The 22,727-nt window shown below is 48.1% G+C and overlaps 1 protein-coding gene across 1 annotated transcript in view; it reads right to left on the bottom strand.

The window, feature by feature from the left end:
* The window catches only part of LOC118392701 (neurexin-1-like), a 1,157,590-nt gene that overhangs the window by 112,890 nt on the left and 1,021,973 nt on the right, over positions 1 to 22,727 (bottom strand). The window contains exons 18-19 of the mRNA XM_052460740.1: positions 12,079 to 12,085; positions 11,605 to 11,709 (exon numbers count right to left, since the gene is read on the bottom strand). Of these exons, the coding sequence (XP_052316700.1) occupies positions 11,605 to 11,709; positions 12,079 to 12,085 (112 nt within the window). The remainder of the gene's footprint in view (positions 1 to 11,604; positions 11,710 to 12,078; positions 12,086 to 22,727) is intronic.

Genomic DNA, 22,727 nt, shown 5'->3' with positions numbered 1-22,727 from the left:
ATTGTTTGATGTTGTGCTCGTGGGTGATAATCTTCTCATGTTCCCTTGGCCCAAATTCAGAGAATCAGAGTCCTTTGACAACAAGCCCTGCCCCTACAGGCCTGGGCCCTCACACAACAACCCCAACCTCCAACACTGATGCAATTATCATCAACCCCAACCTCCAACACTAAGATCTGTGTTTTAGCCTCTGGCCACCAGTGATGCTGAATGATGGGGAATTTCTTGGGAGAGAGAGAGAGGGAGAGAGAACGAGGAGGAAGGAAGTAGGGTGATAGAAAGGGGGAGGGAAAGACAGAGAGAGATGCGGAGACAAGAAGAAAACGGGAAACATTTTTTTTTTTAAAGAAATGAAGAGAGAGTTTCTGGGAGAGCATGATAATGAAGACAGTTCATTCAGAAGTAGGCTGTGTGTGAGGAGATTAGCCTGCTAGCGGGCCGATACAGTCCACCGACTCGTCAAAGTAGCTGAGGGCAAGGCAGAGCTGCGGCGGAGGAGAGGAGAAAAAGAAGAGAGGTGCAGATGAGCGCTCTAGCGGGGCGATCATTTTAATTAAGAATTGGAGTTTGGGGTAAATAGGCATTTCCAGGTCAACCTTAGCTGAGCCTGGCTGCATGCCAAATGGTACCCTATTCCCTATTTAGTGCACTACTTTTGACCAGGACCCATAGGGATAAAAAGTAGTGCAGTAAACAGGGAGCCATTTGAGACACAAACCCTGTCTAGGTAGGTGAGTCTCACTGCTGCAGGGCTGCAGTGTTCTGGTCTGGGGAGCTGTCCACAGTGAGGTGGCGCTGAAATGGCAAGATTATGTGCCTGTAGCCTCTTTCTTCTCTGCACTCTTCTGTTCTCTTCACCTACAGTGCCTCAAGGGTCTCTCTCTTTCTTTTTCTCTCGCTCGCTCTCTCCTCTCTCTTTCCTTTATTATTTTCTCTTCACTTCTCCAAGTCATCCCTGTGGACAGAAGTTCCCTTCTCTCTATGCTATACTGGTTTCTTTTCTCTTTACCTTTTCAGCTCCTGTCAATTTAAGCCTAGATATATCGTCCTTTATCTTTCCACTTCCCTCCATCTCTTACATTGCCCCTGTTTATTCCCCCCAATCCCCATACCTTCCTCCTCTCTCTCTTACCTTCCCCCTGTCTCTTACCTTCCTCCTCTCTCTCTTACCTTCCCCCTGTCTCTTACCTTCCCCCTGTCTCTTACCTTCCTCCTCTCTCTCTTACCTTCCCCCTGTCTCTTACCTTCCTCCTCTCTCTCTTACCTTCTCCCTGTCTCTTACCTTTCTCCTCTCTCTCTTACCTTCCCCCTGTCTCTTACCTTCCTCCTCTCTCTCTTACCTTCTCCCTGTCTCTTACCTTCCTCCTCTCTCTCTTACCTTCCCCCTGTCTCTTACCTTCCCCCTGTCTCTTACCTTCCTCCTCTCTCTCTTACCTTCCCCCTGTCTCTTACCTTCCTCCTCTCTCTCTTACCTTCTCCCTGTCTCTTACCTTCCTCCTCTCTCTCTTACCTTCCCCCTGTCTCTTACCTTCCTCCTCTCTCTCTTACCTTCCCCCTGTCTCTTACCTTCCTCCTCTGTCACCTTCCCCGTCTCTTACCTTCCTCCTCTCTCTCTTAACTTGCTCATCTCCATCTTGGGTTAGACCCCCCCTTTAAGTCTCTCACTGTTGCCACTTGTTATAGACCACCCTCAGCTGTGCCCTGTGAATGAATTGCCCCCCATTTATCTTTTGAGTTTGTACTGTTAGGTGACCTAAACTGGGATATGCTAAACACCCCGGCCGTCCTACAATCTAAATTAGATGCCCTCAACCCCACATAAATTATCATGGAACGTACCAGGTACAACCCTAAATCTGTAAACATGGGAACCCTCATAGATATCATCCTGACCAACCTGCCCTCTAAATACACCTCTGCTGTCTTCAACCAGGATCTCAGCAATCACTGCCTCATTACCTACGTCTGTAATGGGTCCGTGGTCAAACAACCACCCCTCATCACTGTCAAACGCTCCCTAAAATACTTCAGCGAGCAGGCCTTTCTAATCGACCTGACCCGGGTATCCTGAAGGATATTGACCTCATTCTGTCAGTAGAAGATGCCTGGTTATTCTTTAAAAGTGCTTTCCTCTCCATCTTAAATAAGCATGCCCCATGCAACAATTTAAAACTAAGAACAGATGTAGCTCTTGGTTCACTCCAGACCTGTCTGCCCTTGACCAGCACAAAAACATCCTATGGCGTTCTGCATTAGCATCGAATAGCCGCTGTGATATGCAACTTTTCAGAGAAGTTAGGAACCAATACAAACAGGCAGTTAGGAAAGCAAAGGCTAGCTTTTTCAAACAGAAATGTTCATCCTGTAGCACAAACTCCAAAACGTTCTGGGACACTGTAAAGTCCATAGAGAATAAGAGCACCTCCTCCCAGCTGCCCACTGCTCTGAGGCTAAGAAACACTGTCACCACTGATAAATCTACGAAAATCGAGAATTTCAAGAAGCATTTTTCTACGGCTGGCCATGCTTTCCACCTGGCTACCCCTACCCCGGCCAACAGGGGGTAGTGTAATGTGGCTGTGTTGTCTTTCATGAGGTCATCAACATGAAATAAAACTGACAGGATCGTAGCTGACTTCTCCGTTTCCATTCCACATTCTCTGAATTAGGAATAGTGTTTACTTCTCCAATTCTGGGACGTAGTAGAATAGGCGGGAGAGTCCCTTTGTCTCCCTGTGAAATTCTCTCTCTGCATACTGCATGGTCCAGGGAGAAAAGAGTTTCAGCAAGGAATTTACGACGTGGTTGTAATGTCGAAAAACTAACAGGAGAGGGGGGTTTGTTCACATCTCTGCTAGCCAATTCACTGAAAGGGCTAGCATCATGACAAAGTTATACATTCTCAAAATCTTCCCAGATCAATAAGAAATACACTAGCAGGTCTGGCTAATGGAATGCATCTCATGCCCTAGATTAGGAAGTTCTGGGATGAAGCATTTTCTCAGAAAGCTGAAGCCAAAAGTGAGGAGGGAGGAAGAGAGAGAGATAGAGGGAGAGAGAGCAACAGATCTGACCACCCGCTGGGACTTACAGAAAGATGGGAGGGTCCATGTCCCTCCCTCCCCGAGCACTACTTAAAGTCAGCCTCCCAGCTAGACAGCCCATCAGACAGCCCATCAGACAGCCCATCAGACAGCCCATCAGACAGCCCATCAGACAGCCCATCAGACAGCCCATCCCAGACAACGAGGGTGGGACAACGTAGGTGGGTATGAGACATGAAAATAGGTTCCTATGAAATATCCCATGGCAAAGACAATATAGGGAACAGAGAGGGAAAAAACAATTCTGAACAGTTAGTCCTCGGGGTTTTGCCTGCTGCAGAAGTTCTGTTATACTCACAGACATGAGTCAAACAGTTTTAGAAACTTCAGGGTGTTTCCTATCCAAATCTATGAATAATATGCATATCGTATATTCTTGGCATGAGTAGCAGAAAGTTGAAATTGGGCACGCTATTTATCCAAAAGTGAAAATTCTGCCCTCTAGCTTCAAGAGGTTTTAAGATGTAATGTGAATACACCAAATACACCCCAAAAAATAGAATTTGGGGCCATTTCTCCAAAATGAACTTGACCTCTACTTCCTTGGTGTGTGTGTTCCTACAGTATGTGTGTTTGTTTTTGTTCAGGGAGCCATTCAAGAGCTACAAGGGCTTCAGACAGAGGGACAGAGAGAGAGACAGAGACAGAGACATGGTCTAAGGTCCTGGCTCTGCTAGTCTAGTCAGGCAGGCTGGAGGGAGGCTGATAATTAATCACAATAGGAGAAGCCTACAGGATCTATCCCATATCCCCAGGGCCATATCCCCAGGACCATATCCCCAGGACCATATCCCCAGGACCATATCCCCAGGACCATATCACCAGGGCCATATCCCCAGGGCCATATCACCAGGGCCATATCCCCATGGCCATATACCCAGGGCCATATCCCCAGGGCTATATCCCCAGGACCATATCCCCAGGACCATATCACCAGGGCCATATCCCCAGGGCCATATCCCCAGGACCATATCCCCAGGGCCATATCCCCAGGGCCATACCACCAGGGCCATATCTCCAGGGCCATATCCCCAGGACCATATCCCCAGGACCATATCGCCAGGGCCATATCCCCAGGACCATATCCCCAGGGCCATATCCCCAGGGCCATATCCCCAGGGCCATACCACCAGGGCCATATCCCCAGGGCCATATCCCCAGGACCATATCCCCAGGACCATATCCTCAGGGCCATACCACCAGGGCCATATCCCCAGGGCCATATCCCCAGGGCCATACCCCCAGGGCCATATCCCCAGGGCCATATCCCCAGGACCATATCCCCAGGGCCATATCGCCAGGGCCATATCCCCAGGACCATATCCCCAGGACCATATCCCCAGGACCATATCCCCAGGACCATATCCCCAGGGCCATACCACCAGGGCCATATCCCCAGGGCCATATCCCCAGGACCATATCCCCAGGACCATATCCCCAGGGCCATACCACCAGGGCCATATCCCCAGGGCCATATCCCCAGGGCCATAACCCCAGGACCATATCCCCAGGGCCATATCCCCAGGACCATATCCCCAGGGCCATATCCCCAGGACCATATCACCAGGGCCATATCCCCAGGGCCATATCCCCAGGACCATATCCCCAGGGCCATAACCCCAGGACCATATCACCAGGGCCATATCCCCAGGACCATATCCCCAGGGCCATATCCCCAGGACCATATCACCAGGGCCATATCCCCAGGACCATATCACCAGGGCCATATCCCCAGGGCCATATCACCAGGGCCATATCCCCAGGGCCATACCACCAGGGCCATACCCCCCCCTCCCCCGGCCTGTAACCTCAGGCCCCATGCCATGCACTGTAGGAGAGTGCTAGGGGGAGTGTGTAGGGTGGGTTGACAGTGTGTACAGGGAAGCTGTACTGTATGTGGCTGAGTCAATCTGTCTGTCTGAGTTGAAGTTTATTTACTTGAGATTGTGCTTAATTGTTTGACCCTGTCTGACTTACTCAGTGTGTGTGTTCGTGTGCTTGATCCTGTCTATGAGTTTGTGCGTGTGTGTGTGTGTAGTTGTTTGTGTGTGTATGTATGTGTGTGTGTGTCTCTACAAGTCTACATGTGTGTAGTCTCACGTGGACCGGGCCTGCCAGGGTCCATCAGGCTCACTCTGAGGCCCAGATGCTGGAGTCGGAGGCTGGCGAGCTTCACCAGCTGTTCCCCTCGGACGCCCAGACTTCATCCGGCCCACTGTCTGCTTGTCCCGGCCGGTTCCCCAGCCCCAGCCAATCACAGAGGGGGGTATTGAGAGGTCACACTGACTGATGTGGACAGCAGGTCTGTGCACAGCCTGCCCTCTTTAAAAACAACATCTCTCATGAGCAAAGTAACTTTGAGCGAAATAAATGAGGATGACTGCAGAGAGCGTATTGACTGCCTAGTCACTTCCATCTTGAGCCAGAAGCTCTGAGGTTGGTTTAGGACATTATGTCGATGTTTAAATGCAGTTTCAATGTTATTAAGTGACCATACTGTAGCTGTGGGTCTTAGCAAAGAGCACACTAGCACAGCCATAACTCCAAGTATGTGAATACACACCTCCACATATCCTACAATAGACATACATGGAAGTAGCGTGTCAGCTCCACGTCAGAGCAGAGAAAGTAGTGCAGACTTACCATCACACGCATAGGGTCAACTAGCTACACATTCCCCACTACATCACTGCACTCCTAATCAAAGTATGGATCCAATCACTTTCAACTTCATTTTGCTCCGGAGGGAAATTGATTGTGCTGCACAATCACACATTAAATCAGCGTTTCCCAAACCCGGTCATCAGGACCCCAAGGTTTGGGAAACGTTTTGTTTTTTTGTCCCAGCAATACACAGCTGATTCCAATAATCAACTCATTATCAAGCTTTGCTGATCAAGCAGGACTGAGTTTGTGAAACGTTGTATTAAGTAGACTTATCACACTTCATATGACAGACTCAGACAAAAGGGTCAGACAGACAGCCATCCATCCTAACCACCGGACCCAATAGGCGAGGGTATGAGAGGTCCAGGAATAGCCCTGAGGATACAAGCAGAGAGTATAGCCCAGAGTGTGTCCCAAATGGCACCGTATTCCCTATATAGTGTTTTTTTTTTTACCAGGGCCCATTGGGATGCAGCCCAGGTGATTAACACAACACTGCTGCCTCTCCCTCTTTCGGCCTACCTCTACCACAACATGAAAGGCCAGAGGCAGAGAAGAGCCAGAGGGGGGTAGAGAGGAGCCAGAGAGGGGGTAGAGAGGGGGGTAGAGAGGAGATAGAGAGGGGGTAGAGAGGAGCCAGAGGGGGGTAGAGAGGAGCCAGAGAGGGGGTAGAGAGGGGGGTAGAGAGGAGCCAGAGAGGGGGTAGAGAGGGGGTAGAGAGGAGCCAGAAAGGGGGTAGAGAGGGGGTAGAGAGGAGCCAGAGAGGGGGTAGAGAGGAGCCAGAGAGTGGGTAGAGAGGGGGGTAGAGAGGAGCCAGAGAGGGGGTAGAGAGGAGCCAGAGGGGGGTAGAGAGGGGGTAGAGAGGAGCCAGAGAGGGGGCAGAGAGGGGGGTAGAGAGGAGCCAGAGAGGAGATAGAGAGGGGGTAGAGAGGAGCCAGAGAGGGGATAGAGAGGGGGGTAGAGAGGAGCCAGAGAGGGGGTAGAGAGGGGGTAGAGAGGAGCCAGAGAGGGGCCAGAGAGGAGCCAAAGAGGCAGAGAAGAGCCAGAGAGGGGGTAGAGAGGAGCCAGAGAGGGGGTAGAGAGGAGCCAGAGAGGCAGAGAAGAGCCAGAGAGGGGGTAGAGAGGAGCCAGAGAGGGGGTAGAGAGGAGCCAGAGAGGCAGAGAAGAGCCAGAGAGGGGGTAGAGAGGAGCCAGAGAGGAGGTAGAGAGGAGCCAGAGAGGCAGAGAAGAGCCAGAGAGGGGGTAGAGAGGAGCCAGAGAGGCAGAGAAGAGCCAGAGAGGGGGTAGAGAGGAGCCAGAGAGGGGGTAGAGAGGAGCCAGAGAGGGGGTAGAGAGGGGTAGAGAGGAGCCAGAGAGGGGCCAGAGAGGAGCCAGAGAGGGGGTAGAGAGGAGCCAGAGAGGGGCCAGAGAGGGGGTAGAGAGGAGCCAGAGAGGAGCCAGAGAGGGGGTAGAGAGGGGGGTAGAGAGGTGCCAGATGGGGGTAGAGAGGAGCCAGAGAGGGGGTAGAGAGGGGGTAGAGAGGAGCCAGAGGGTGGTAGAGAGGAGCCATAGAGGGGGTAGAGAGGAGCCAGAGAGGGGGTAGAGAGGGGGTAGAGAGGAGCCAGAGAGGGGCCAGAGAGGAGCCAGAGAGGCAGAGAAGAGCCAGAGAGGGGGTAGAGAGGAGCCAGAGAGGGGTAGAGAGGGGGTAGAGAGGAGCCAGAGAGAGGGTAGAGAGGGGGTAGAGAGGAGCCAGAGAGGAGCCAGAGAGGGGGCAGAGAGGGGGCAGAGAGGGGGTAGAGAGGGGCCAGAGAGGGGCCAGAGAGGAGCCAGAGAGGGGGTGAAGAGGAGCCAGAGAGGGGGTGAAGAGGAGCCAGAGAGGGGGTAGAGAGGAGCCAGAGAGGGGGTAGAGAGGAGCCAGAGAGGGGGTAGATAGGAGCCAGAGAGGGGGTGAAGAGGAGCCAGAGAGGGGGTAGAGAGGAGCCAGAGAGGGGGTAGAGAGGAGCCAGAGAGGGGGTGAAGAGGAGCCAGAGAGGGGGTAGAGAGGAGCCAGAGAGGGGCCAGAGAGGAGCCAGAGAGGGGGTAGAGAGGAGCCAGAGAGGGGGTAGAGAGGAGCCAGAGAGGGGGTAGAGAGGAGCCAGAGAGGGGGCAGAAAGGAGCCAGAGAAGGGGTAGAGAGGAGCCAGAGAGGAGCCAGAGAGGGGGAGAAGGAGCCAGAGAGGGGGTAGAGAGGAGCCAGGGGAGAGAGGGGCCAGAGAGGAGCCAGAGAAGGGGTAGAGAGGAGCCAGAGAGGAGCCAGAGAGGAGCCAGAGGGGGGGTAGAGAGGAGCCAGAGAGGGGGCAGAAAGGAGCCAGAGAAGAGCCAGAGAGGGGGTAGAGAGGAGCCAGAGAGGGGGTAGAGAGGAGCCAGAGAAGGAGCCAGAGAGGAGCCAGAGAGGGGCCAGAGAGGAGCCAGAGGGGGTAGAGAGGAGCCAGAGAGGGGGTGAGAGGAGCCAGAGAAGGGGTAGAGAGGAGCCAGAGGGGGAGAGAGGAGCCAGAGAGGGGTGAAGAGGAGCCAGAGAGGGGGTAGAGAGGAGCCAGAGAGGGGGTAGAGAGGAGCCAGAGAGGGGGTAGAGAGGAGCCAGAGAGGGGGCAGAAAGGAGCCAGAGAAGAGCCAGAGAGGGGGTAGAGAGGAGCCAGAGAGGGGGTAGAGAGGAGCCAGAGAGGAGCCAGAGAGGAGCCAGAGGGGGGGTAGAGAGGAGCCAGAGAGGAGCCAGAGAGGAGCCAGAGGGGGAGTAGAGAGGAGCCAGAGAGGGGGTAGAGAGGTCAGATCGGCTGTTAATTAGAGTTGTTTTGCTTGGTGCTCCACAAGGGTGGGCAGGGATAATTGGGCGAGGGAATAATTCTAGGTCATAGAACCCATCTCGATATTTGCACATACAGTACACACACACATATACACACACACCTACCTGTTAGATACACAGCTGTATGAACACACGCTTGTACACACTCACACACAAGTACACATCTCACAGGCATTTACATATGTTTGCACACAGGTCAATAGTTTGGACACACCTACTCATTCAAGGTTTTTTCTTTATGTTTACTATTTTCTACATTGCAGTATAATAATAAAGACATCAAAATGATGTAGTAAGCAAAAAAGTGTTAAACAAATCAAAACATGTTTTATATTTGAGATTCCGCAAAGTAGTCACCTTGAGCCAATCAGTTGTGTTGTGACAAGGTAGGGTTGTATACAGAAGGTAGCCCTATTTAGTAGAAGACCGAGTTACTTTAAGACATGAAAGGTCAGTCAATTCGCAAAAACCATGAAGCGCTATGATGAAACTGGATCTCATGAGGACCCCCATAGGAATGGAAGATCCAAAGTTACCTCTGCTGCAGAGGATAAGTTCATTACAGTTACCAGCCTCAGACTGCAGCCCAAATAAATGCTTCACAGAGTTCAAGTACCAGACACATCTCAACATCAACTGTTCAGAGGAGACTGTGTGAATCAGGCCTTCGTGGTCGAATTGCTGCAAATAAACCACTACTAAAGGACATCAATAAGAAGAAGAGACTTGCTTGGGCCAAGAAACATGTGCAATGGACATTAGACCGGTGGAAATCTGTCCTTTGGTCTGATGAGTTCAAATATGAGATTTTTGGTTCCAACCGCTGTGTCTTTGTGAGGAGTGGATGAACGGATGATCTCTGCATGTGTGGTTCCCACTGTGAAGCATGAAGGAGGAGGTGTGATGGTGTGGGGGTGCTTTGCTGGTGACACTGTCTGTGATTTATTTAGAATTCAAGACACACTTAACCAGCATGTCTACCACAGCATTCTGCAGCAATATGCCATCCCATCTGGTTTGCACTTAGTGGGACTATCATTTATTTTTCAACAGGACAACGACCCAACACACCTCCAGGCTGTGTAAGGGCTATTTGACCAAGGAGTGTGATGGAGTGCTGCAACAGATGACCTGGCCTCCACAATCACCCAACCTCATGGTTTGGGATGAGTGGGACCGCAGAGTGAAGGAAAAGCAGCCAACAAGTGCTCAGCATATGTGGGAACTCCTTCAAGACTGTTGGAAAAGCATTCCAGGAGAAGCTGGTTGAGAGAATGCAAAGTGTGCAAAGCTGTCATCAAGTAAAAGGGTGGCTACTTTGAAGAATCTCAAATATAAAATATACTTTCATTTGTTTAACACTTTTTTGGTTACTACCTGATTCCATATGTGTTATTTCATAGTTTAGATGTCTTCTCTATTATTCTACAGTGTAGAAAGTAGTACAAATAAAGAAAAACCCTTGAATGTGTAGGTGTGACCAAACTTTTGACTCATACTGTACACCCACACACAATATCCTCCTCTTCTGTTCTTTTCAAAACAAAAAGACTATCTCGCTGTGGTCGCAATTTAAATAGTGAAATGAGTCAATATTGTTTACTCTCTCCAACTGTAATCACACAGTCAGACAATAGTAATGATAACAGTGGGACTAACACACCTTCCAAAACAGCAGTGTTGGAAGTAGCCAGTCAAGACAGCCCTTCTCATAATTACAAAGAGCAACACAAAGATAATTTCTACTTTGAAAGGAGCAGCCTCTTTACCTGAAGACGAAGGTTTGGGAGAATGAAAATATAAATTCCTAAAATGATTAAAGGGATTTAAGTGTTTCATTGTTTTATGTAAGCCGGGTTGATTGATGTTGATAAGTACAGCAGCAGGACTTGATACTGAATAAACCAGCAGAGATAGACAGAGTGAACACATCCATTATTTCAGATGATCATTTCATCATCATTTCAATTATAGGAAGCTGACTGACACATACATATTTAACTCGGTAAGTTGACTGAGAACACATTCTCATTTACAGCAACAACCTGGGGAATAGTTTCAGGGGGAAGAATGAATGAGCCAATAGGAAGCTGGTGATGGTTAGGTGACCATGATGGTGTGAGGGCCAGATTGGGAATTTAGCTTGGACACCGGGATCTTTAGTGACCACAGATAGTCAGGACACCCGTTTAATGTCCCACCCGAAAGACGGCACCCTGCACAGAGCAATGTCCCCAATCACTGCCCTGGGGCATTGGGATTATTATTTTTTTAGACTAGAGGAAAGAGTTCCTCTTACTCGCCCTCCAACACCACTTCCATCAGCATCTGGTCTCCCATCCAGGGACCAATCAGGACCAAACCTGCTTATCTTCAGAGCCAAGACAGCAGTGGGATGCACATACAAATGTTTACAGACACGTTACTTATCTTGAAAGAAAGGAAATGGACATTTTGGGTTTGAGCATCTCCTACTATTTGTATGATACGCATATACCACACGTTTGGTTCTGGGGCCACAATTCACATGTTGTCCTCCTTGGTCCTCCTACATCCAACTCTATTCATCACAACCCACAACTATCAATAAACATAATGAAAAAGACAACCAAATGCCAATGCCGTATAATAAAGCATATTAACTGCGGGTGCCTTTCAATTGGCCAATCAAACGACGGATGAGGCAGATGCCTGACAGAGAAGAAGACAGGGACATTATTAAGAGGAAGAATGAGCAGTGATTACTAATTAAAAAACTGATGGCTTTTGAGGTTTTTTTTCTCCATGCTGGATGGATTCTTGTAATGGTAATAGAGTGCTCTAGATGTCGCAGGCCTGGTGCTGAATTCTGAATGATACGTTTGGGCCATTGTGTTGTGAGGAAGTGGAGGGAGGGGTGGATAGCACCAGTGGTGACCCACTTTTGAGTGTGTCGTCTGTGTTTGGCATGCGCCACGCCACCCCTCCCGATCCGAATGCCCTTCAACAGAGTGGCCAAAGAGACTGGTCTAACTGCTCTGGCTCTCTGATCGCTCTCCCTCAAATAGGCTGAGAGACACACTGAGACACCGAGACACACTGACACTCTCTGACACCGAGACACTCTGGCACGCTGACACTGAGACACACTGACACTAAGACACACTTACACTAAGACACACTATCACACTGAAACCGAGACACTCTGAAACCGAGACACTGAGACACACTGTAACTGAGACACACTGAGACACACTGACACACACTGGCACTGAGACACACTGTAACTGAGACACACTGAGACACACTGAGACTGAGACACACTGAGACACACAGACACCGAGACACACTGACACTGAGACACACTGACACCGAGACACTCTGGCACGCTGACACTGAGACACACTGACACTAAGACACACTATCACACTGAAACCGAGACACTCTGAAACCGAGACACTGAGACACACTGACACAGACGCACTGGCCCACTGACACTAAGGCACACTATCACACTGAAACCGAGACACACGGACACTAAATCACACTGACACCGAGACACACTGACACACACTGGCACTGAGACACACTGTAACAGAGACACACTGACACTGAGACACACTGACACACACTGGCACTGAGACACACTGTAACTGAGACACACTGACACTGAGACACACTGACACACACTGGCACTGAGACACACTGTAACTGAGACACACTGACACCGAGACACACTGACACACACTGGCACTGAGACACACTGTAACAGAGACACACTGACACTGAGACACACTGACACACACTGGCACTGAGACACACTGTAACAGAGACACACTGACACTGAGACACACTGACACACACTGGCACTGAGACACACTGTAACTGAGACACACTGACACCGAGACACACTGACACACACTGGCACTGAGACACACTGTAACAGAGACACACTGACACTGAGACACACTGACACACACTGGCACTGAGACACACTGTAACTGAGACACACTGACACTGAGACACACTGACACACACTGGCACTGAGAAACACTGAAACTGAGAGACACTGAGACACACTGACACCGAGACACACTGACACACACTGTCACTGAGACACACTGTAACTGAGACACACTGAGACACACTGACACTGAGACACACTGAGACTGAGACACGCTGAGACACACTGAGACTGAGACACACTGAGACACACTGAGACTGAGACACACTGAGACACACTGACACCGAGACACACTGACACACACTGGCACTGAGACACACTGTAACTGAGACACACTGAGACCGAGACACACTGACACCGAGACACACTGACACACACTGGCACTGAGAAACACTGAAACTGAGAGACACTGAGACACACTGAGACTGAGACACACTGAGACACACAGACACCGAGACACACTGACACCGAGACACACTGACACACACTGTCACTGAGACACACTGTAACAGAGACACACTGGCACTGAAACACACTGACACTGAGACACACTGACACACACTGACACTGAAACACACTGACACTGAGACACACTGACACACACTGGCACTGAGACACACTGTAACAGAGACACACTGACACCGAGATACACTGACACTGAGACACACTGACACACACTGGCACTGAGACACACTGACACTGAGACACACTGAGACACACTGACACTGAGACACACTGACACTGAGACACACTGACACTGAGACACACAATGACACACACTGACACTGAGACACACTGACACTGAGACACACTGACACTGAGACACACTGACACACACTGGCACTGAGACACACTGTAACAGAGACACACTGACACTGAGATACACTGACACTGAGACACACTGTAACAGAGACACACTGACACTGAGACACACTGACACACACTGGCACTGAGACACACTGTAACAGAGACACACTGACACTGAGATACACTGACACTGAGACACACTGTAACAGAGACACACTGACACTGAGACACACTGACACACACTGGCACTGAGACACACTGTAACAGAGACACACTGGCACTGAGACACACTGACACTGAGACACACTGACACTGAGACACACTGACACACACTGACACTGAGACACACTGACACTGAGACACACTGACACTGAGACACACTGACACTGAGACACACTGTAACAGAGACACACTGACACACACTGACACTGAGACACACTGGCACTGAGACACACTGACACACACTGACACTGAGACACACTGAAACTGAGACACACTGTAACAGAGACACACTGACACCGAGACACACTGACACTGAGACACACTGACACTGAGACACACTGACACACACTGACACTGAGACACACTGACACTGAGACACACTGGCACTGAAACACACTGACACTGAGACACACTGACACACACTGGCACTGAGACACACTGGTACCGAGACACACTGGTACCGAGACACACTGGCACTGGGACACACTGTAACAGAGACACACTGGTACCGAGACACACTGTAACAGAGACACACCGTAACAGCGACACACTGTAACAGAGGCACACTAACAGAGACACACTGTAACAGAGACACACTGGCACTGAGGCACACTGTAACAGAGACACATTGTAACAGAGACACACTGGCACCGAGGCACACTGTAAAAGAGACACACTGGCACTGAGACACACTGTAACAGAGACACACTGGCACTGAGATACACTATAACAGAGACTCACTGTAACAAAGACACACTGTAACAGAGACACACTAACAGAGACACACTAACAGAGACACTTTGAGACACTGAGACACACTGACACACACTGGCACTGAGACACACTGTAACAGAGATACACTGGTACCGAGACACTGGCACTGAGACACACTGTAACAGAGACACACTGACACTGAGACACACTGTAACAGAGACACACTGGTACCGAGACACACTGTAACAGAGACACACTGTAACAGCGACACACTGTAACAGAGGCACACTAACAGAGACACACTGGCACTGAGACACACTGTAACAGAGACACACTGGTACCGAGACACACTGTAACAGAGACACACTGTAACAGCGACACACTGTAACAGAGGCACACTAACAGAGACACACTGGCACCGAGACACACTGTAACAGAGACACACTGTAACAGCGACACACTGTAACAGAGGCACACTGTAACAAAGACACACTGTAACAGAGACACACTGTAACAGAGACACACTGACACACACTGACACACTGACACTGAGACACACTGACACTGAGACACACTGACACTGAGACACACTGACACACACTGGCACTGAGACACACTCTAAAAGAGACACACTGTAACAGAGACACACTGGCACCGAGGCACACTGTAACAGAGACACACTGGCACTGAGGCACACTGTAACAGAGACACACTGGCACTGAGGCACACTGTAACAGAGACACACTGGCACTGAGACACACTGTAACAGAGACACACTGTAACAAAGACACACTGGCACCGAGGCACACTAACAGAGACACACTAACAGAGACACTTTGAGACACACTGACACACACTGACACTGAGACACACTAACAGAGACACACTGTAACAAATACACACTGTAACAGAGACACACTAACAGAGAAACTTTGAGACACACTTAGGCACTGAGACACAATTAGGCACTGAGACACAATTAGGCACTGAGACACACTTAGGCACTCAGACACACTTAGGCACTGATACACACTTAGGCACTGAGACACACTTAGGCACTGAGACACACTGGCACTGAGACACACTGGCACTGAGACACACAGGCACTGAGACACTGAGAGACAAACAGACACTGAGACACACTAAGATACTGAGACACAGACACACTGAGACACTGAGACACACTAACACTGAGACACTGAGAGACAAACAGACACTGAGACACACTGACACTGAGACACTGAGAAAGATTGACACTGAGACACACTGATACTGAGACACACTAATACTGAGACACAGAGACACACTGACGATAGAGTGCCCTGTCATTCAGAGGAGAGGGGGGGTGAGAGGGGAGTAAGAAAAGGCAGTGGCGTCTTGAGAGAGAGAGAGACATAGAGAGTGGTATTAGAGAAAGGATGGGAGGCAGAGAGAGTAAGAGAGAGGAAGCGTGAGAGAGTGGGAGAAAGAGAGTGGGAGAAATAGGGAAAGTGAGATGGAGAGATAAAAGAAAAGAAAAAGATTGGGAGAAGAAGAGAGCAGGAGAAAGAGTATGACGGGAGAGACAAAACAGAGGCAAAAAGAATGACAGAATGACAGGGCATTTGAGTCAGCGTTGATATCTACCAGTCATCATATATGCAAATATCCTAACAAAAACAACACCATAGCCAATCCCAAACATTCACCTTGAGCCAGCAGCACGCATCGGCACAACGGAAAATAACAAAAGGACACTTGAATTTAAATTCAGAGTTTAAAAATTAAAAATACTTTGCCCGGGAAACATGATGCACACCTTCCCTCCTCCCTCCTCCTTGAACCAAGCTGTTAATAAGCACAACACACGCTCCCCTCTCTCTGTATAAAAAGCTAATCAGTTTGCCTCTCCTCTTCCCTGCAGGGAACCTTGTGTTTTGTACATAGCAGCTCCTTAATGAAGGAACCTTGTGATGCATCATGCAAAACAAGGAGGAATGTCCCTGAGCTAAACGCAAAACCTTGGAGCTGCCTGGCTGGGAAGACATGCAAGCATGATAAGATGAAAGCATGTTGTGCTAGTTGGCGTAGTCGGCCGGCGGCCATTACGGGGCAGAAACTAGATCCGGTGCTGAGCCAAAATGGAGGATGTGGTAAGGGAGGGCAAAGTGGCTCTGACAGTTTGTTGGAGCATAGTGGTGGTTGCAATACTAGTTGTGGGTTTGATATTCCCCATGAATTACTGAAAACATATGTTGACTTTAAGTCACTTTGTATAAAAACGACTAAATCGCTTGCTACATTATGGTGTTATATCATCATGTGAACAAGTAGGATGATTTAGAAATATGGATTAAGCAGTCTAAACACTAGGAATCTGGAGTGTTTTTCTGCTTAGTTCAGCAGCAGTTGTGTTTGCGTAAATGTGCTGCTAATTGAGGCTGGTTGCGGTTCCGTTAAGCTGGACTGACAGGTCTCAGGGGCTGAGGCTGTGTAGCGATCCTCCTCCCTTCCCCACATGCACGCACACATGAACACACACACACCAAAGTGCAGTAACCCCAATTACCAGTAGAGTGGTGAGGCTGTTCAACAGTTTGAGAAGGTAGCCAGATGCTTACATGCTGGCTAGCATCAACTGGAGGAAACAGGATGGTACAACAGACACAGGTAACTACATTCTGGCCCAGAGATGTCTGAAATGACAATGGGAGAACGAATAAGAGAGGGAGAGGGAGAAATAGAGAGGGAAACTAGTGGCACAGTAGTACCAGCTGTGTTGTGTGTTTCGCTACAGTCTCTCTGTGTGTGTAACCAGAGCTACATAGCTGTGTCAGTGGGGCTCAGTGTCTCTGCCCCTCTGTGTTGTTGTGACAGGGTCCTCTTAAGGACAGTCAAATTACCGCTCCAGCCACCCACCCCGTCTGTCTCCCTGAATCACCCTGCCGTCCTTGGACACAATTCAGTGTCCTCTCCTCTCCTCTCCTCTCCCTCCTCTCCTCTCCTCTCCTCTCCTCTCCTCTCCCAGTACACACACTCCTCCCCGAGTACACACACTCCTCTCCAAGTACACACACACTCCTCTCCCAGTACACACACACTCCTCTCCCAGTACACACACACTCCTCTCCCAGTACACACACACTCCTCTCCCAGTACACACACACCTCTCCCAGTACACACACACACCTCTCCCAGTACACACACACACCTCTCCCAGTACACACACACAGTACACACACACTCCTCTCCCAGTACACACACACTCCTCTCCCAGTACACACACACTCCTCTCCCAGTACACACACACACCTCTCCCAGTACACACACACACTTACTCCAGTAGGAACAACACGAAAATCAGCTAATCATCAAGCTTTGATAATTTAAATCAGCTGTGTAGCGTTAGGGCAAAAAAAAGAAAGTGCACTCCTTGGGGTCCCCAGGAGCGAGTTTGGGAAACGCTGGCCTAGGGAGAGAGATGTGGTAGATAGACATGAGCCACACCTGATTTAAGAATCGAGGATCAAAACACATGACAGAAAAGTGTTGTTTTGTTTGGACGTGTTAAAGTGTGGCTCAGGTTCTGTAGCATTTCAAATCAGATGGTAATATGTGAACAAAGATAGAGAGTGTGCAGTTAGTGTGACATACAGAGCCAGACAAATGTTTGTCAGTCAGACAGTGGTTATCTGATACGTGACGCAGATGTTCCGGGAATGCAACAAGACACACACACACACACTGTTGTCAGTAAGGTGGGATAATTTGAAGCTGCAGCCCATCTGTTTCGAGCTGCAGTAGCTCATTTATTTCGGGCATAATTCATGATTTGCGGTCGTCCTTTGCATTACACATTAATCTGGCAAGGTATCTTTGCTGTAATCCATACTGGCCCCTCCGCCCGCCTGTCTCCTTGCCCGCCTGTCTCCTTGCCCGTCGCACTGCATCTTAAATCCACCCGCGTGACAGTTTCATATTGAGGACCGACCAACGCCAATTTTGTTGAGTTTCCCCATCTTTCAAAAAAGCTGGGAAAATAATATGCCGTCCATCAAGGCCCCGTCCTTACATAGTACAGGTTTCTACTGCATTCCACAGTATGCTAACTGGGCATTGTGCCATAGCTCCTCATCTTCCCCGGTCTTCCTCGGCTGCAGGGAAAGCTTAGGATCATCTCGGCTGTGATAATTCACAGTACAAGCAGCATCCTCCCATTCTCCCAGCCTATGTGTGCGCATGTGTGTGTCTAGTCCGTGGTGAGTATGAGGTTCTCCTTCAACCATTTCCAGGGTAATTGGCAGAACAGCATACACACCAACATACTCTGCTAAAACTTCCCAGAATGAATGCACCTTTTCTTGAAATTCACAGCTTCTGTCTTTCCTTGTCGTTGTGCATGGCAGGCAGGGGTAGAAACTAATCACAGGACAATTTCAGAGTTGGCTACCCCTGCCTGCCATGCACAACGACAAGGAAGGACAAAAGCTTTTTTAAACAGGCATTTAAACGGCCTCCCTGAGAAGCAGGTGAGGATGAGCTGAGGCGATGGACAGACACACAGAGGCCCAATCTCAATAGTCTACAGTGGCTTCCTCTCCTTCCCTTCATCCATCTGCATTGATTGTAAAATACTTCCCAGGTGAAAACAATGCGTGTACTCTCATCTGGATGTCTCTCCCCTGTTCTTTCTGATCAGTGCAACTAAAGGAGACAGGGATAGGAAGAGACTTATTTATACTACTGTGTGACTCAGGGATCATGGTGCCAGGCGTTGGCATGAAAGGATGCCCTGACGCCCCACGAAAACACAGGCTGCGTTTAGACAGGCAGAGCAATTATGATAATTATTTTCTCACTAATTGGTCTTTTGACCAATTATATAGTACCAGTCAAATATTTGGACACACCTACTCATTCAAGTTTTAATTTTATTTGTACTATTTTCTACATTGTAGAATAGTAGTGAAGACATGCCAATTATTAATGCGTTTGAGCCAAGTAGTTGTGTTGTGACAAGGTAGGGTGGTATACAGAAGATAGCCGTATTTGGTACAAGTTTACATATACTTAGGTTGGAGTCATTAAAACTTGTTTTTCAACCACTCCACATGTTTCTTGTTAACGAACTATAGTTTTGGCAAGTCGGTTATGACATCTACTTTGTGCATGACACAAGCAATCTTACCAACAGTTGTTTACAGACAGATTATTTCACTTATAATTCACTATATCACAATTCCAGTGGGTCAGAAGTTTACATGCACTAAGTTGACTGTGCTTTTAAACAGCTTGAAAAATTCCAGAAAATGATGTCATGGCTTTAGAAGATTCTGATAGGCTAATTGACATAATTTGAGTCAATTGGAGGTGTACCTGTGGATGTATTTCAAACTCAGTGCCTCTTTGCTTGACATCATGGGAAAATCAAAAGAAATCAGCCAAGAGCGCAACAAAAAAATTGTAGACCTCCACAAGTCTGGTTCATCCTTGGGAGCAACTTCGAAAAGCCTGAAGGTACCATATTCACCTGTACAAACAAAAGTATGCAAGTATAAACACCATGGGACCACGCAGCCATCATACCGCTCAGGAAGGAGATGTCTTCTGTCTCCTAGAGATGAATGTACTTTGGTGGGAAAAGTGCAAATCAATCCCAGAACAACAGCAAAGGACCTTGTGAAGATTATGGAGGAAACAGGTACAAAGTATCTATATCCACAGTAAGTAGTCCTATATTGACATAACCTGAAAGGCCGCTCAGCAAGGAAGAAGCCATTGCTCCAAAACCATCATAAAAAAGCCAGACTACGGTTTGCAACAGCACATGGGGACAAAGATCATACTTTTTGGGGAAATTTCGTCTGGTCTGATGAAACAAAAATAGAACTGTTTTGGCCAAAATGACCATCATTATATTTGGAGGAAAAAGGGGGAGGCTTGCAAGCTGAAGAACACCATCCCAACCGTGAAGCACAGGGATGGCAGCATCATGTTGTGGAGGTGCTTTGCTGCAGGAGGGACTGGTGCACTTCACAAAATAGATGGGATCATGAGGTAGGAAAATGATGTGGATATATTGAAGCAACATCTCAAGACATCGCTCAGGAAGTTAAAGCTTGGTCACAAATGGTTCTTCTAAATGGACAATGACCCAAGCATACTCCCAAAGTTATGGCAAAATGGCTTAAGGATGACAAGTCAAGGTATTGGAGTGGCCATCACAAAGCCCTGACCTTAATCCTATAGAAAATGTGTGGGCAGAACTGAAAACGTGTGTGCGAGCAGGGAGGCTTACAAACCTGATTCAGTTACATCAGGAGAAATGGGCCAAAATTCACCCAACTTATTGTGAGAAGCTAGTGGAAGGATACCCGAAACTAAACAATTTAAAGGCAATGCTACCAAATACTAATTGAGTGTATGTAATCTTCTGACCCACTGGGAATGTGATGAAAGAAATAAAAGCTGAAATAAATCATTCTCTCTGCTATTATTTTGACATTTGACATTCTTAAAATAAAGTTGTGATCCGAACTGACCTAAAACAGGGAATTTTTACTAGGATTACATGTCAGGAATTGTGAAAACCTGAGTGTAAATGTATTTGGCTAAGGTGTATGTAAACGTACGACTTCAACTGTATATTCTTGCTTTTTTGCACCCCAGTATCTCTACTTGCACATCATGATTTGCACATCTATCACTCCACTGTTAATGCTAAACCTCTATGGCCTATTTATTGCCTTACCTCCCTAATCTTCTACATTTGCACACACTGTAAATAGATGTTTCTATTGTGTTATTGACTGTAAGTTTGTTTAATGTGTACCTCTATGTAGTTGTTTTTGTCGCACTGCTTTGCTTTATCTTGGCCAGGTCGCAGTTGTAAATGAAAACTTGTTCTCAACTGGCCTACCTGGTTAAATACATCTGAAAAAATAAATAAACTGGCTCTCATGATGACAGCCACAGGAAAGTAAGAACCAGAGTTACCTCTGCTGCAGAGGATGAGTTCAGAAATTGCAGTCCAATTAAATGCTTCACAGAGTTCAAGTAGCAGACACATCTCAACATCAACTGTTCAGAGGAGACTGTGTGAATCAGGCCTTCATGGTTGAATTGCTGCAAAGAAACCGCTACTAAAGGACACCAATAATAAGAAGAGCCTTGCTTGGGCCAAGAAACACGAGTAATGGACATTAGACCGGTGGAAATCTGTCCTTTGGTCTGACGAGTCCAAATGTTTGATTTTTGGTTCCAACCGCCCGTGTCTTTGTGAGACACAGAGTAGGTGAATGGATTATCTCACCATGTGTGGTTCCCACCGTGAAGCATGGAGGAGGAGGTGTGATGGTGTGGGGGTGCTTTTCTGGTGACACTGTCTGTGATGTATTTAGATTTCAAGGCACACTTAACCAGCAAGGCTACCACAGCATTCTGCAGCGATATGCCATCCAATCTGGTTTGTGCTTAGTGGGACTATCATTTGTTTTTCAGCAAGACAATGACCCTAAACACGACCTGGCCTCCACAATCACCCAACCTCAACCCAATTGAGATGGTTTGGGAAGATTTGACCCCAGAGTGAAGGAAAAGCAGTCAACAAGTGCTCAGAATATGTGGGAACTTCTTCAAAACTGTTGTAAAAGCATTCCTCATGAAGCTGGTTGAGAGAATGCCAAGAGTGTGCAAAGCTGTCATCAAGGCAAAGGGTGGATACTTTGAATAGTCTAAAATCTAAAATATATTTTGATTGTTAATTACTTTTATTTGGTTACTACATGATTCCATATGTGTTATTTCATAGTTTTGATGTCCTCACTATTATTCTACAATGTAGAAAAAAAGTCAAATGAAAGAAAAACCCTGAAATGAGTAAGTGTGTCCAAACTTTTGACTGGTACTCTGTATACAACCTATTCTCCGGTGTATTCCGTGAGTGGTGACATTACACCATTGACACAGCTGTTACATTTCACACCTTTTCCCACTCACAATACCCCTCAACAAGCCCCTATCAGCAAACTATGGCATATGTTACGGTGTTGGGGGACTAGACAGTAGTGACTAGAGTATAGCGATTCATTAAATAGAGTCATGTGTTCTCGCAGAAACGGCTCTTCCCCAAAAGGCATCAAGGCAACAGCTTGTGCCAGTTGTTGGATATGAAACAAAGTTTATAGTTTAATTAAAGCTAAAGTTTCTGTTTGCATTGGGACTCTGGGTTGTTCCTTCACAGTACACTAGCCACCAAGGAGAAGAAGAGCCCGGTTGTAGCATCTCTGAGGCAGGCAGCATGGCAGCAGCAGTGGCACCAGAGACTTTTACAACTAAACCAAGATAGACCCCAGCCTGCTAAGCGAGGTGAACTATCTGCCTCATTGTTCTATCTGTGGTAGCGCCTTGTAGTCATCATCATGCACTTGTATATTGCTTGATTTCCTGGTAGAAAGAAATACGTTTTTAAT

This window comes from Oncorhynchus keta, chromosome 13 (assembly GCF_023373465.1).
Source record: "Oncorhynchus keta strain PuntledgeMale-10-30-2019 chromosome 13, Oket_V2, whole genome shotgun sequence".
Classification (NCBI taxonomy): Eukaryota; Metazoa; Chordata; class Actinopteri; order Salmoniformes; family Salmonidae; genus Oncorhynchus; species Oncorhynchus keta.
This window is presented reverse-complemented; position numbering and strand designations above follow the sequence as displayed.